This window comes from Nematolebias whitei, chromosome 16 (assembly GCF_014905685.2).
Source record: "Nematolebias whitei isolate Nwh7 chromosome 16, NemWhi1, whole genome shotgun sequence".
NCBI classification, from domain to species: Eukaryota; Metazoa; Chordata; class Actinopteri; order Cyprinodontiformes; family Rivulidae; genus Nematolebias; species Nematolebias whitei.
The window spans coordinates 40,598,996-40,614,889 of NC_056513.1; the positions used below are offsets into that span (position 1 = coordinate 40,598,996).

A 15,894-nucleotide genomic window follows, 5' to 3' on the forward strand; every position below is an offset into this window, starting at 1 on the left:
ATATATATATATATATATATATATATATATATGTATATATATGTATATATATATATGTATATATATGTATATATATATATGTATATATATGTATATATGTATATATATATATATGTATATGTATATGTATATATGTATATATATATATAAGTCGGGAAGGAGCCTGAGCCTGAGCTTGTGCGCGAAGTTGAGAGGTACCGACTAGATATAGTTGGGCTCACCTTGATGCACTGCATGGACTCCTTGAGAGGGGCTGGACCTTATTCCACTCTGGAATTGCCCGTGGTGAGAGGCATCGAGCTGGTGTGGGTCTACTTGTAGCCCCCCGACTTGGTGCCTATGTGTTGGAGTTTTCCCCGGTAGATTAGAGGGTGGCTTCCCTTCGCCTTCTGGTGAGGGGACGGTCTCTGACTGTTGTTTGTGCCTATGCGCCGAACTGCAGTTCAGAGTATCCAGCCTTCTTGGAGTCCTTGACAGGGGTGCTGGAAAGTGCACCAGCTGGGGACTCTTTTATTTTGCTGGGGGACTTCAATGCCCACGTGGGTAATGACAGTGTGACCTGGAGGGGCGTGATTGGGAGGAATAGCCTCTCTGATCTGAACCCGAGCTGTATTTTGTTGTTGGACTTCTGTGCTAGTCATAGTTTGTCCATCACAAACACCATGTTCGAACATAAGGGTGTCTATATGTGCACTTGGCCCCAGGACGCCCTAGGTCATAGATTGACGATTGACTTCATTGTCGTGTCATCTGATTTGTGGCTGTTTGTTTTGGACACTCGGGTGACGAGAGGAGCTGAGCTGTCAACTGGTCATCACCTGGTAGTGAGTTGGATCAGATGGCGGGGGAAGATGCCGGACAGACCTAGTAGACCCAAACGTGTAGTGAGGGTTTGCTGGGAATGCCTGGCAGAAGAACCCATCAGAGAGATCTTCAACTCACACCTCCGGGAGAGCTTTAACCACATCCCAGCTGAGGTGTGGGACATTGAGTCTGAGTGGGCCATGTTCTGTGCCGCGCTTGTTGAGGTAGCTGCCTTGAGCTGTGGCCACAAGGTTGTCAGTGCTTCTCGGGGTGGCCATTTACAAGCTCGGTGGTGGACACCCCGGGTTAGGGAGGCTGTCAAGCTGAAGGAGTCTTATCGGGACTTGGTGGCCAGTGGGACTCTGGAGGCAGCTGAAGAGTACCGGAGGGCTAAGCGGTGTGCAGCCTTGGCTGTTGCTGAGGCAAAAGCCCGGATGTGGGAGGAGTTCAGTGAGACCTTGGATAGAGACTCTCGGTTGGCTCTAAGGAGATTCTGGCAAACCATCAGACAGCTGAGCAGGGGAAAGCAGAGCTTTACTAACACTGTGTTCGGTGAAGGTGGGCTGCTGTTGACCTCAATCAGTGATGTCATCGGGAGGTGGAAGGAATATTTATCGGACCTTCTCAATCCCACCAGCACATCTTCCTTTGAGGAATCTGAGTCGGGGGACTTTGGGGTTGATCCGTCCATAACCGTGGCTGAGGTTGCCAAGATAGTTAAAAAGCTCTGAGGCAGCAGGGCTCCGGGAGTGGATGAGATTCACCCTGATTTCCTTAAGGCGCTGGATGTTGTGGGACTGTCTTGGCTGACATTCCTTTGCAACATCGCTTGGACATCGGGGGCAGTGCCACTGGATTGGCAGACTTGGGTGGTGGTTCCTCTCTTCAAAAAGGAGGACCGGAGGGTGTGCTCCAATTACAGGGGTGTCACCCTCCTCAGCCTCCCCGGTAAGGTCTATTCAGAGGTACTGGAGAAGCGAGTCCAATTGTTGGTTGAACCTCAGATCCAAGAGGAACAATGCAGGTTCCGTTCTGGCCGTGGAACACTGGATCAGCTCTTTACCCTCACTAGGGTCCTTGAGGGGTCATGGGAGTTTGTCCATCCAGTCTACATGTGTTTTGTGGGCTTGGAGAAGGCAGTCGACCTTGTTCCTCGGGGTACACTGTGGGGGGTGCTCCATGAGTATGGGATTGGAGGACCATTGTTACAGGCTGTTCAATCCCTATACAAGCAGTTTTGTCATTATTCTTTGTTGAAATCAGGTCTCTTGTAAATGAGTCCTCAAGGCTCAATGGGATTAACCTGTCTAAATAAAGGTTGAATGAATGAACAAGCAGTGCGAGAGTTGGGTTCGTATTGCCGGCAGTAAGTCAGACCCCTTCAGGGTGGGAGTTGGACTCCGCCTGGGCTGCCCGTTGTCACGATCCTGTTCATAACTTTTATGGACAGAATTTCTTGGTGCAGCCAGCTGGCGGAGGGTTTCCGGTTCGGTGGCCTCAGTATTCCATCTTTGCTGTTTGCAGATGATGTGGTCCTGTTGGCGTCATTGTGCCATAATCTTCAGCTCTCACTGGAGCAGTTTGCAGCCGAGTGTGAAGCGGCTGGGATGAGAATCAGCACCTCCAAATCTGAGGCCATGGTCCTCAACCGGAAAAGGGTGGATTGCTCTCTTCAGTTCAAGGGTGGTGTTATGCCTCAAGTGGAGGAGTTCAAGAATCTCTGGGTTTTGTTCACAAGTGAGGGAAGAATGGAGCGTGAGATTGACAGACGGATTGGTGCAGCATCTGCAGTATTGCGAATTCTGTACCGGTCCGTTGTGGTGAAGAGAGAGCTGAGCTGTAAGGCAAAGCTCTTTGTTTACCAGTCGGTCTACGTTCCTACCCTCACCTATGGTCATGAGCTCTGGGTAGTGACCGAAAGAATGAGATTGTGGATACAGTTGGTTTAAATGCGTTTTCTCCGCAGGGTAGCTGGACTCTCCCTTAGAGATGGGGTGAGAAGTTCAGTTATCCAGGAGAGACTCGGAGTAGAGCCACTGCTCCTCCATGTCGAGAGGACCCAGTTGACGTGGTTCAGGCTTCTGGTAAGAATGCCCCCTGGACACCTCCCTAAAGAGGTGCTTCAGGCATGTCCAACTGGGAGGAGACCCCAGGGAAGACTCAGGACACACTGGAGAGACTATGTCTCTCGGTTGGCCTGGGAACGCCTTGGAATCCCCCCAGAAGAGCTGGAAGAGGTGGCTGTGGAAAGAGATGTCTGGGCCTCCCTGCTCAAGCTGCTGCCCCCGCCACCTGACTTCGGAATAAGCGGAAGATAAGGGATGGATGGATGGATATTTCATAACACAACAGATGTGTGTAAAATAAGGTGTTGTGTCAAAACAAGTCCTTTGAGTCCTTTGAGGAAGCTAAAATGGACAACCTTAAATTATATTAAGTAGAACTTCAAGGCTGCAGTTGTTCACAGATAATTGCAGTTTATTCTGTGGTTTTAAGTCAACATGCAAAAGAAATCGGTATAAGCAACTTATTTGTACTTGTATAAAAAATATAATAACTAGTACTTGAAATATGTGCATTTACAAAAAAAAATTTAAGTTCAACAGTAAAATGACAATTGATTTTAAGAACACTTGTTTACGAATACAAAGCAAAATACTACACATAAAACTCAAAAGCTCCAAATTAAACTTTTTAAAATACTAGTGTGTATTTTAAACCATTGAATAATGATCTTACAGTTATTTTATCCACATTAAATATTTAGAAATCTTTAATACTTGGGATTTAACAGTATATTTGAGAGAATATTTGGTTGTTGCGTTTTCTTTCCCAGTAACTCTAATCGGAACATGATTTACCCCAGTGTGAGTGCCATCAAGAGCCGAATAAACTTTCAAATGATTAAAAAGATGAAGGATTCTCAGGATAGATTAAAGTCTGAATGTTCTGCACTACTCCTTAGTTTTTCCAGAGTTGGTATTACCAGTATGAACAGGGTGGGTTCATGCAGCCTACCCCGCCCCCTTCCGTCGTCTTGAAGACCCCTCAGCTGTTGGTGCTGAAGTGCTGACCTTTGCGTCATTCAAGCCCTGAATTCCTGTCACTGCATGCTCCCGTTTTCTCTCTCTGTTCCTCTCTTCCTCCTTTACGCCATCCCCCCCTCGCCTTGCCTCTCCTTCTGTTTGAAGCAATAACCATTGATTTTAGTTACTTAAGGGAAATTGTTGCATTAACATGTATGACAGTACTGTTTAAATTATCTTTTTATTCCTATTCAAAAGGGCAAAAAAAAAAAAAATCTTTGTTAGGCGGTCACAAAATTCATACCCCAACAGCTGAGAAAAGATATCGTCCTAAAATAGTTCGGTGTAGGCTGAAGCTCACATGTCTTCGTTCTCTTCTCATCTAAGACAAATCTTTAATTGTTGTGAGAGTGCAGCTTCTTTTAGTCACTCCAGTTATCAGCTCAGAGTTATAAAAGTTTTATGTGTTAGTGGACTTTACATTCAGCTGTGTGTGGATTGTAACTCCACCTGTGTAACACACAGATGTATAATTTATTCTTATTGTTTAACATATTTTTCAGACTTTAAGGTGCACTTAAAATCCTTGAATTTTCTCAAAAATCGACAGTGAACCTTATAATCTGGTGTACCTTATGTATTAATTCTGGTTGTGCTTATTGACCTCGAACTGATTTTATGTGATACATGGCGCTCAAAAATCTGTAAAAATGAACTTGTTTCACTTAATGCGCCTCATGAATCTCTAACCAGAATAATCACTGTGAAAAAACATATCATGTTGCTGCTGATCTGTTTCATGTTGCTGCTGATCTGTTTCAATGTTGATGTGTTCATGCGTGCACATCTGCTCACAGACTCATGTTCATGTTTGTGCTGATGTTCAATGTTTTATGTTATGAGTGCTTAGTGTATATTTAGTTGATGTTTTTCTTAGTTCATATCTTAGATGTTATTACTGTTTTTCTTAGACGTTTTATTGTTGGATGTAACTGGGACCTTGTGTACATAATTTCGCTCCACCACATGTACCACATGAGGTGCGAATGACAATAAAGAAACTCTGACTCTGACTCTGACTTATAATCCTGTGCGCCTGATAGTCCGAAAAATACGGTAACCTTTTTCAGTTCTGCTGTCGACTGCTGATAGGATGTTGGTAAACTTTCTACAAACCCCACATTTTTCTGAAAATTTGAAAAACGTACAATAAAATTTTGTTGAACAAAAACCTGTATAACAGACAAAAAATTAAAATATGTTCATTATATCTTGAAACAAGAAAAAAGGCACAAAAATTTAAAACAAGACGGAATGAAGACATTACCCTAAAAAAGGCTGAACGACAGCTAAAAATATCAGTCTTCAAATGCATTCCTTCAGTTTCTGTATGTCCATATTTCATTGATTGTCTTGTTTTTGTGTCATCTTGAAGGTGTGTTGTGAGTGATACGGCTGAGTACAGCGCTGTGGCAACCAACCAGCATGGCACGGCTACCAGCAAGGCTTCAATCATTGTGAAGAGTAAGTCTGAACCAGTCCCAATGTCTAAAAACATTATTTACATGGAAGCTGAACTCTGAAAATGAGAACTGACTTCCTTCACAGGACCTGGAGGAGCCTCAGAGTCCTGCCAGCTTGGTCTAGGTAAGAGTCTTCTTTCTTCTTCTTCTTCTTTCGGCTTTTCCCTCTTCAGGGGTCTCCACAGCGAGTCCTCCTCCTCCACCTCTCTCTGTCCTCTGCATCCTCTGTCCTCTCTCCAACTACCTCCATGTCCTCTCTAACTGCATCCATATATCTCCTCTTTGTCTTTTTCCTGCAGCTGCATTTCTAACATCCTTCTACCAATATACCCACGGTCCCTCCTCTTGACTTGTCCAAACCACTGTCCCTCCTCTGGACATGTCCAAACCATCTCAGTCTGGCCTCCCCAACTTTATCTCCCAGTTGTTCAACCTGTGCTGTACCTAATCTTATCCATCCTTGTCTCTCCTAAGGAGAACCTTAGCATCTTCATTTCTGCTACTTCCAGTTCTGTGTCCTGTCTTTTTGTCCATGTCTCTGTCTCCAGACCATACAATATAGCTGGTTTCACCACTGTCTTGTAAACTTTTCCTTTGACATTTGCTGACACCCTTTTGTCGCAAATCACTCCTGAAACTTTTCTCCATCACTCCATCCTGCCTGGACTCTCTTCTTCACCTCTTCACCACACTCCCCATTTTCCTGGACAGTGGACCCCAAGTCCTTGATGTCCTGCACCTTTGTGACCTCTGCTCCTCGTAGCCTCACTGTTCCACCTCCTCCCTCTCATTCACACCCATGGACTCTGTCTTACTACGGCTGACTTTCATTCCTCTTCTTTCAAGTGCATACCTCCATCTCTCCAAGTTCTCTTCCACCTGTTCCCTGTTCTCACCACAGATCACAATGTCATCTGCAAACATCATAGTCCATGGGGATTCCTGCCTGACCTCATCTGTTAGTCGGTCCATCACCAAAGCAAACAAGAAGGGGCTCAGAGCTGATCCTTGATGCACTCCCACCTCCATCTTGAAGCTATCTGTCAATCCTAGAGCACATCTCACCACTGTCCTGCTGTCCTTGTACATGTCCTGCTGTCCTCATACATGTCCTGCTGTCCTTGTACATGTCCTGCTGTCCTCATACATGTCCTGTAACAGTCTAACACACCACACCTCCTCCCTCAGCACTCTGTCAGATGCTTTTCCTAAATCCACAAATACACAATGGAGTTCTTTCTGACCTTCTCTGTTCTTCTCCATCATCATCCTCAAATCAAAGATGGATCTGTGATGCTCTTTCTCAGTATGAAACCATCCTGCTGCTCAGTCACCTCTCGTCTAAGTCTTGCTTGCACAACACTCTCCCAGATCTTCATCGTGTGGCTCATCAACTTAATTCCCCTGAAGTTGCTACAACTCTGTACATCACCCTTGTTCTTAAAAATGGCCACCAGCACTTCTTCTCCATTCCTCAGGCATTTTCTCACCCTCAAATATGCCACTGAATGTTTGAGTCAAAAACTTCACTGCCATCTCTCCAAGACATTTCCAAACCTCCACTGGTCATCAGGTCCACTACCAAAAGTTTTGGCACAATATTCTGATATAAGAAGAAAATTTTAATGTATAATTTGTTTTGTTTGTTTCAAATCTGCACAACAAAATGCAAGAGTTTTTTTATTTTTTTTAAACAAAACTAGCAAAAAGGATGATTCAGTTCTTGTTCCTTGGGTCGGGCTTCCAGATATAGCCAGTTCATTAAGTGTGCAATGACAAATGATCCACTCATTGCATTGTACTGTGTGACATAACTGCACATTTTACAGTAGCCTTTTATTGTGGTCAGCCTAAGGCACACCTGTTCAATAATCATCCTGTCTAATCAGCATACTGATATGTCACACCTGTGAGGTGAATGGATTATCTCAGTAAAGGAGAAGTGCTCACTAGCACAGATTTACACAAATTAGTGAACAACATTTAAAGGCCTGATGTGTTCAAGACTGAAGAATTCAGAGTTCCCCTCATGAAACATGGGAGCAAAAACAAAAGTGTTGCATTTATGTTATTGTTCAGTGTGTGTATATTATAACTACTGTATCATCTAGCATGGCTAAGTGGTAGAAGGTGGAGATGGAGAACTACTTGCTATACACACAACTCTCCTCTCTCCACCACAGCTGTCAATAATCAGTGGCACCAATGAGATTTTCTGACTGGAATCATTTTAAGTTTAATGATTCAGATAAACACATACTTTAAAGTAATATGTAGTGTTTAGGGTAATAGACAAATAAGAAAAAAAAACACCCCCCCAATCTCCCCCCTCGAGAGCTTTTCTGACCTGAAATCGAGAGCTCATTAAACTAACTTTCTTTTTTAACAAAGTACTGTTTGAAATTTATTATGACTGGGAGTTTGTAACGCTTGTTACAGTGTAACTCATCAGTTTCTATATTTTTTCAGCCTTTCAGTGTCATTGTTAAATTCCTGAAGGTCAGTTTATTCTAAATAAGAAAATTGTTATGAATATTCTTTTAAAATAAAAGTATGTTTTGAAACTCCTTGTACATAAAAAAGAAAACGAGTGGTTTAGCATTCCCACAAATAATAAAATGTTTAATTATGTATGTTTCTGCTATAGTTGAATGGTAACCATTATAAAAATCTGTTCATCTCATCCTCATCTGTAATCTTTGGTAGAACATACAACAAACTAAACAAGAAAGAATAATTGTCAAGAAATACTAATTTTGTTGCTAATGGTGTTTTACTTTTGTCTTCCTGTCCAGTGCCCCATCTGACTGAGATCCATCCCAGTAAGCTTGAGGTCACCCTGCTCGAGAGGTTCCCAGTTAGCTTTGGAGTGGAGGGCAACTCCATCAAGCTAGTGTGTACTATGGTGGTTGTTCCTGACCTTCCCAATGTTCCACCCCTCGCCCAGTGGTACAGAGATGGTTAGACATCCTTTCATTCCTCTTGAATCCCACAGAGCTAGAAAGTGACACTGTGGAGGGTTTATGTTTGTTTTTTATTGCTAGTTTTGAAAATGTTGCCTGGCTTCCAACTATTTTTGGTTAACTGTGATATTTGTTCACTCTTTACAATTTCCTTTTCCATTTTGTCTTTTGACAGATAAACTGCTGAAACCAAGTAATCTAGCAGAGATGTCAGTGAGTGGAGGTGCAGCGTATCTCGCTCTGCCTCACCTGGCCAAGGACGATGAAGGCCTCTACACTCTGCGCATCTTTACAAAGGACGGCACCGCTGAGCACAGCGCTTATCTGTTTGTTTCCGGTAGGTCAACACTCTGAATTGTAAGAACTCTATAACTTTAGGGCTTAACGATATTTATATTTCAGGTAGCGAAGTAAAAATTTCTAAATGATTGTTCTCAACACAAAACGTTGGTTACGTACTGTAACCCCAGATTCTATGAGTATAGGCGTAGCCCTTTAAGGCTGTCGCTGATGGGTTTATCCCGTCATGCAAATCATCGCACTGAAAAATTTAGTCCACGCCCACCTGCTGTGTGGGCCCCACCCGGTCCGTATAAATTACGTTAAGAGCGGGTAATCGACTCCCAAAGAGCTTTTTCTTCAGCCATTTAGGAGCCAGTGAGGCCCGACGCTTAAAGGGCTACGCCTATACTCATAGAATCTGGGGTTACAGTACGTAACCAACGTTCTATTTCGTATAAGCTTCGCCCTTTAAGGCTGTCGTTTAGTGGGTTAAGGGCGAAGCGGATGTTGTCCTCGCCTCACTGGGTCCATTCGAACACCGTGTGAAGCAGAAGCTTGCCCAAAAAACATCTTGTCACTCAGCTCCCCATGTGCGTAATTACGCATTGCGTAATTATGTGTGCCATACACAGACGCATGTTGTGTAACTATCCGTTCTGAATGCATGAACGCCCCGGAAAACTTCAACGGGGAGGGAAAAAAGCTGAAAAGAGCCATGAACCAACCGGTTTATGGCTGAACCGTATGAACAGATTAATAATAACAGGAGAGCTGATTATTGATCAAATGAACTGATTGGTAACAATAGTCATGAACTGATTAGTGACAATAGAACCAAAATAGCAATCACAACTTGTGACTGATAACAACATCTCACACTGTAATGCATGCAGACAGAAGTGAGCTTAAACAGAGTTCCATGAAAACAACAACATTCATTCTGTAGCACTAAGGACAGAATGTGTCATGGAACGAGCCGTTACAGCACGTAGGTAAAAGCGAATGAATGAGCAGGGTGTTGACCACGCGGCCGCAGTGCAAAATGTCCTGCATTGTCATACCATTATGCAAGGCAGTCGAAGATGCGATACCCCTGGTCGAGTGTGCTTTGAGGTTGACAGGAGGCTCTAAATCTGTTGCTCTGTAGGCTTCAGAAATGGCCTCACAGTCAGTGTGACAATCGCTGGGTGGATAACGGGCGACCTGCAGATGCATCTCTATAATGCACAAACAAATGTTGACGCATTGCAGCTGTGCACGCTATGTAACACGTCAACGCTCGCACAGGACAGAGAAGATGAAAAGACGCTACTTCTTCTGATCTGTGGGGGGGGGGACCCCTCCAACGATATCGCTCTTGATTTCAATTCAATTCAATTAAAAAATACTTTATTAATCCCAGAGGGAAATTAAATGTTGTTGTAGCTCATTTTCTTTGTTTTATAAAAGAGTTGTTCTAGATGTTGATGGTTGTGGGCGGGAAGGATCTCTTGTGATGGTCCGTCTTATAGCAGATCTGAAAACCTGGCCACAGATGTTGATCCATTTACTTGCACTTGGTTGGCCTCCTGGGCTTCAGGATCACGTGAATGTTGGGCAGAAATCCTCCCAGGGCAATGACCACTCCTCCCAGCAGCTTGTTGAGCTCCTCATCGCTGCGGACAGCCAACTGTAGGTGCTGATGGACGATCCTGTCCTTCCGCTGTCATGAGCTGTGTTTCCTGCTAGTTCCAGGATCTCAGTGGTCAGGCACTCGAGCACAGCTGGCAGGTAGATGAAAATGCGTCCACAGAACATCCTTTTCAACTCATTTGAAATTTAGGGCTGTAGTTGAGATATTATTTGAGCTTTTGAGATGTTAATCAGCTGCTGTTGGTTGTAGAAACTGCCCTGTTGCCATGGTTACACATCATAACAAATGTCCAAAACTAAAAAAGTTTCAGTAAAAATCCTTCCAGCTGCACAGCATCCGATACCAGAAGAAACAATCATCCAAAAACTGTGACTTACATCCAGAAAAAGAGGAATTAAAGTTTCCAAAAGCAAAATCTCAGAATGAAAGTAACAGAGCTGCTCCAACATGCAGCCACCTTGAGCGGCGCAATTCTAGAACCAATTTAAAAGAATTTAAAATTTAGAATTTAAAAGAGCTCGTGATGTTTTAAGGCATAAAAGCTGGGTTTTGGTCTTAAATCAGCTGAATTCTGAGACATGACGGAGCAACAGAGAAGGCAAAAAGTCCCTCACCCTCTTAGCGGATGTTAAAACCAGCAGCAGGGCTGTTTAAAGAGACAAGAATTTAGGTGGAACCTGATCCAAAGACTCAAATGGAGCTTTGATCAGGACCTGCAGGACCAGCGTTAAATCCCACTGTGGAACAAGTGGGTGTGAAACTGGCCTGCGTCTCTGTACACCTTTTAGAAAACGCTTAATCAGCGGATGATTAAAACCTGTTCTGTCTCCGAACCCTTCGTGGCAGGAAGAGATGACTCCAGCGTACGTTTTAATCGTGCTGGACGCCAAGTTCCTGTCCATCAGCTGTTGTAGAAAGGACAGCATGCCACCTAATGGACATGAGGTGGCCTCTACACCCTTCTCTGTACACCAGCGCTGAAATGCTGTCCGCTTTGATGTGTACAGCGCTGCGGTAGATGCAGCACGTGAAAACAGAATTGTGCGCACTACATCCTGTGGGAGACCCATCCTCTAAGCGGATCCATTCAGCGGTCAGACCCACAGGTGCTGGCCTATTTCTTGGTAACTCCTGGTCGCTCCTCCTGCCTGGAGGAGAGCGTCCTCCCTCCATGGCAGTTTCCACGGGCGCCCCGACAGTAGGCGTTGTAGGACTGGGAAACATGGTGCGCTCACGCGTTCGGGGGCCACCAGGAGAGCTGTCAATCCCTCCTCCTGAACTCGGTTCAGGAACCGTAAAATCAGAGGAGGTGGAGGAATACGCGTACAGAAGCATTTTGGGCCATGGGCTGTGGGCAAACGCATCCACCTCCAGCGGTGGTTCGTCTCGTGGGCTCAGAGAAAACCATAATTGACACTGAGCGTTTTCTCGTGTCACAAACAGGCCCACAGCTGCTATTTCAATCTGAGTCAAAATGCTCTGTCAGAGGATTATTAAAGGTTGTTCTGTCTCCGACAACTTTGAGACAAGAAGAAAACATGGTTGCAGCATACGATAATCGTGCTGGACACCAGATTTCTGTCCCTCGACTGCTGCAGAAAGGGACAGCATGTCGTCCAGTGGACATGAAGTGGCCTCTACGCCTCTCTCTGTACACCTTTTACAAAATGTTTCATCAGCAGATGATTAAAACTGTTCTGTCTCGAAAATTTTGTGATAGGAAGAGATGGCCGCAGTGAACGTTTTACTCGAGCTGAACGCCAGATCTCTGTCCGTCAGCTGCTGCAGAAAGGGCGGCACACCACCTAGTGAACATGAAATGGCCTCTACACCTTTCTCTGTACAGCAGTGCTGAAAAACTGACCACTTGATGTGAACAGCGCTGTGGTGGTTATAGCACATGAATCCTGAATCGTACGCACTAAATCTTGAGAGAGATCCATCCTCTCAAAAGGATCCGCACAGCGGCCAGACCACAGGTGCTGGCCTATTCTGATTAACTCCTGATCGCTCCTCCCGCCTGGAGGAGAGCGACCTCCCTCCACGGCAGGTTCCACGAGCACCCTGATAACAAGTGTCGTAGGCCTGGGAACCATGATGCGTTCATGCACTTGGGACAGAGGAGCTGTCAGTCCCTCCTCCTGAGCTCGGTTCAGAAAACCGTGATATCAGAGGGAGTGAGGGAGGTGAAGAAGCATTACGACCACAGGCTGTGAGCAGACACGTCCACCCCTAGTGGTGGATCGTCCCGTGGCTCCACGATAATTATAGTTGACATTGAGCATTCTCTCGTGTTGCTACACGTCCACAGCCGCTCGCAGGATTCCTGCCGTGTCTGAGCCATAGCTCTGGGTGGAAGGTCCCTGGTCCCCGTGCCGCAAAGGACTGTCTTTGGACATCACATCCGTCCCCTGTTCAGAACACAGGAGATGCACCCTACTCCAATGGAGAGCAGATTGGGTGTGCCCCACACAGCATCTGTCTCACAATGTGGCACATGGGTTGAGCGCATACATCTCCTGCCAGTTATGTATGCAACAGTCACTTGCTGTCTGTGTGAATCAAAAACCCTGATGATTCCGCAGCTCAGAGGCAAAGTGTTGAATCACATTCCAAAACCCCGTGCGACACTCCAAAAACATTTAAATGAGCTGCTGTGTGGAGAACCACAGCGCCCCCACAGCTCGTTAAATGTGTGTGCCTCTGTGAAATCTGACATGTGTGACGTAGGTCTGCTGATGGAAAACAGCTGATATCACTCAACCGGTTCACGTGAGTTGCGCTGTTGCCACCTGTCTGTACAAACTGCTCAGCAGCAGCAGGTGTCCAGATAAACAGCATCCTCCTCCCTGATCTGTGCGGCGGCTGCAGAGCGGTTCGGGCACATTAATGGAGGGTTGTTTCTCACAGTTCAAAAATGGACAAATCTAGAATAAATCTCATCTTTCTGGTTCGTTGAGACCAAGGAGTAACGAGAGAGGAACCCTGTGTTTTCCTCTCCTTCTGAAACTAGAAATTACATTTTAATCAGAATTTCCTGAGCTTCTGCGAGAGGAGACGAGATCTGTTCTAGAAATGACAGAAAACGTCACAGAGTTCCTCTGCACCGGGGTTTGAGCTGTACTGCAGCGTGAATCCCCGGATGAAAACGGTTCGCCCATCCGTCTGGAGCGCGCGCTCATTGCCACTTGTTAATAAGTTATAAAGCGGGCACGCGTTGATGCTGTGAACTCACATGCATGCTGATGTGAGCTGGTGCACGCTGAGTGAGAAAGAAAACACGCGCGCCCCCGAGCATTGAAATCGTTGTGCGTTTGCTGATGCTGCGGGACGCAGCTCATGTGCTGTGCTCACGTTGTGTGCAGCTGATCCGTGTAAACGCTCGGGGAGCGGGTGCACGTATGAGCCGACGTGCCCTGAAGAGTCGTGTGTGCGCGCCCTCATTCATGCGACGCCTTAAGCCAGGATTGCCGCTGGAGCGTGCGTTTGACGCTGGTGCGGTCAGAAAGCAGCGCGCGGCATCGGTGGGGCGAGGTTACCACTGGGCTCGGTCTGCAGAAACACGTTCATTCTTGGCTGCGAATCACGTGAGCTTTGAGTGATTCCACGAGCTGCAGTATTAATTCAGAAAACCTTCTTCGAGGATGAAGGAGCGGTGCCGCTGTGAGGCTTGTGAAACTGTTGACGCTGCGGGAGCGCGTGTTTGACACCACTGCGATGAAAACGCGTGTCGCTCCTGCCGAGAGCGAGATACGTTACTGGGCTCGTACCGCGGTCTCACGTTAACATTGACGTGAACGGCGGGCACTGAGAGCTGCGTGCGCGCTTTCATAACGCAGCGCCTTATAGTTGAAGGCTGCTCGTGCCACGGGAGCGCGTGTTGGCACCGCTGGTAGTGAATGAAACAACCTTAAAAGGCTCATTCGTGATGAGTGTGTGTGATGGGGCCGCTTGTCAGATCATCCGGGCTGACAGCCTGGCTAAAAGACACTTCATCATAAAATCATGTTTATTCCACATCTTGTGTCATCAACACACATCCAGCAAAAGGATAATACTGACCACATCAACTCTGTGGATAAATACATCAAGTTCACACGAGAAGATGTAAAAAATGGCAGGTTGGCTTTCTTGGACTGTGAGGTCTCAGTCTCTGATAGAGGACATTTGCAAACTGAGGTGTACCACAAACCCACCCACACAGACCAGTATTTGCAGTTTGACTCCCATCACCCTTTGGAGCACAAGTTAGGAGTCATCAGGACTCTGTACCACAGAGCAGAATGTGCGGGCCCGGCCCTGCTGGCGTGCCCTCTGGTGCCAGGTCTGAAATAAAGTTCCAAAAGTGAAAGTAAATATAATATTTACATTGTCCAAAAAAATATAGTAAACAAAAACACGGTATAATATAATGGCACAAGTAAGTTGAATTGGTACAAATAAGTATTTCACAGGTAGTAATACAAGTTTAAATGCACATGATATATATTGCACAAAATGCACTGATGCACTTTACAGGAAGGGTCAGAGCAGACTCTACCTGCTGAGGAGACTGAGGTCTTTTGGAGTGCAGGGGGTGCTCCTGAAGACCTTCTTTGACTCGGTAGTAGCATCAGCCATCTTATATGGTGTTGTGTGTTGGAGCAGCAGCTTATCATCAGCTGAGAAGAAGCCGCTAGATAAGATCATCAAGAAGACCAGCTCTGTGCTTGGATGCCCCCTCGACCCAGTGCAGGTGGTGGGAGACAGAAGGACTCCAGCTAAAATAACATCATTGCTGAACAACGTCTCCACCCCATGAAGCTGCTGCTGAACTGGAGAGCTCGTTCAGTGACAGGTTCCTGCTCCTAAATGCACAAAGGAGCGTCACCGCAGGTCCTTCCTCCCAGCAGCTGTTAGACTCTACAACCATCACTGCTCCAACAAACTCAATAAAGATTAAATACATGCTGACCTCTGCTCAAACACACACTCTGCCTGTAATACTGTACTGTCAATAGTCTGTCCTTATCAATGTTCCAACACATATTGAATATTATTATTGATATTGTTTATCTTATTTCTTTATATATTGTTTTGTTTTTAACATTTAGGAACTTTTGTGTGAAATCTTTTTATATTTTTATCTGTTGCTGCTGTTACACTTAAATTTCCCATCCATGGGACAGTAAAGGCTGTTTCTATTCTATTCTGTTCTGTTCTATTTTATTCTGTTCTATTCTATTTTATTCTGTTCTATTCCAAATCTATTCTATTTTATTCTGTTCTATTCTATTCTGTTCTATTCTATTCTGTTTTATTCTGTTCTATTCTATTCTGTTCTATTCTATTTTATTCTGTTCTATTCTATTCTGTTCTGTTCTATTCTATTTTATTCTATTCTGTTATATTCTATTTTATTCTTTTCTAATCTGTTCTATTCTATTCTGTTCTATTCTATTCTGTTCTATTCTATTTTATTCTATTCTGTTATATTCTATTTTATTCTTTTCTAATCTGTTCTATTCTATTTTATTCTGTTATATTCTATTTCGTTCTGTTATATTCTATTCTGTTCTATTCTATTCTGTTCTATTCTATTTTATTCTGTTCTAATCTGTTCTATTGTATTTTATTCTGTTCTAATCTGTTCTATTCTATTTTATTCTGTTCTATTCTATTCT

General features: G+C 44.7%; 1 protein-coding gene across 1 annotated transcript in view; it reads left to right on the plus strand.

Annotated features, from left to right (window-relative positions):
- The window catches only part of myom2a (myomesin 2a), a gene marked incomplete in the record, with an annotated part of 94,686 nt that overhangs the window by 19,180 nt on the left and 59,612 nt on the right, over nt 1–15,894 (plus strand). Inside the window, 4 exon segments of the mRNA XM_037689996.1 lie at nt 5,266–5,354; nt 5,439–5,477; nt 8,149–8,313; nt 8,492–8,653. Of these exon segments, the coding sequence (XP_037545924.1) occupies nt 5,266–5,354; nt 5,439–5,477; nt 8,149–8,313; nt 8,492–8,653 (455 nt within the window).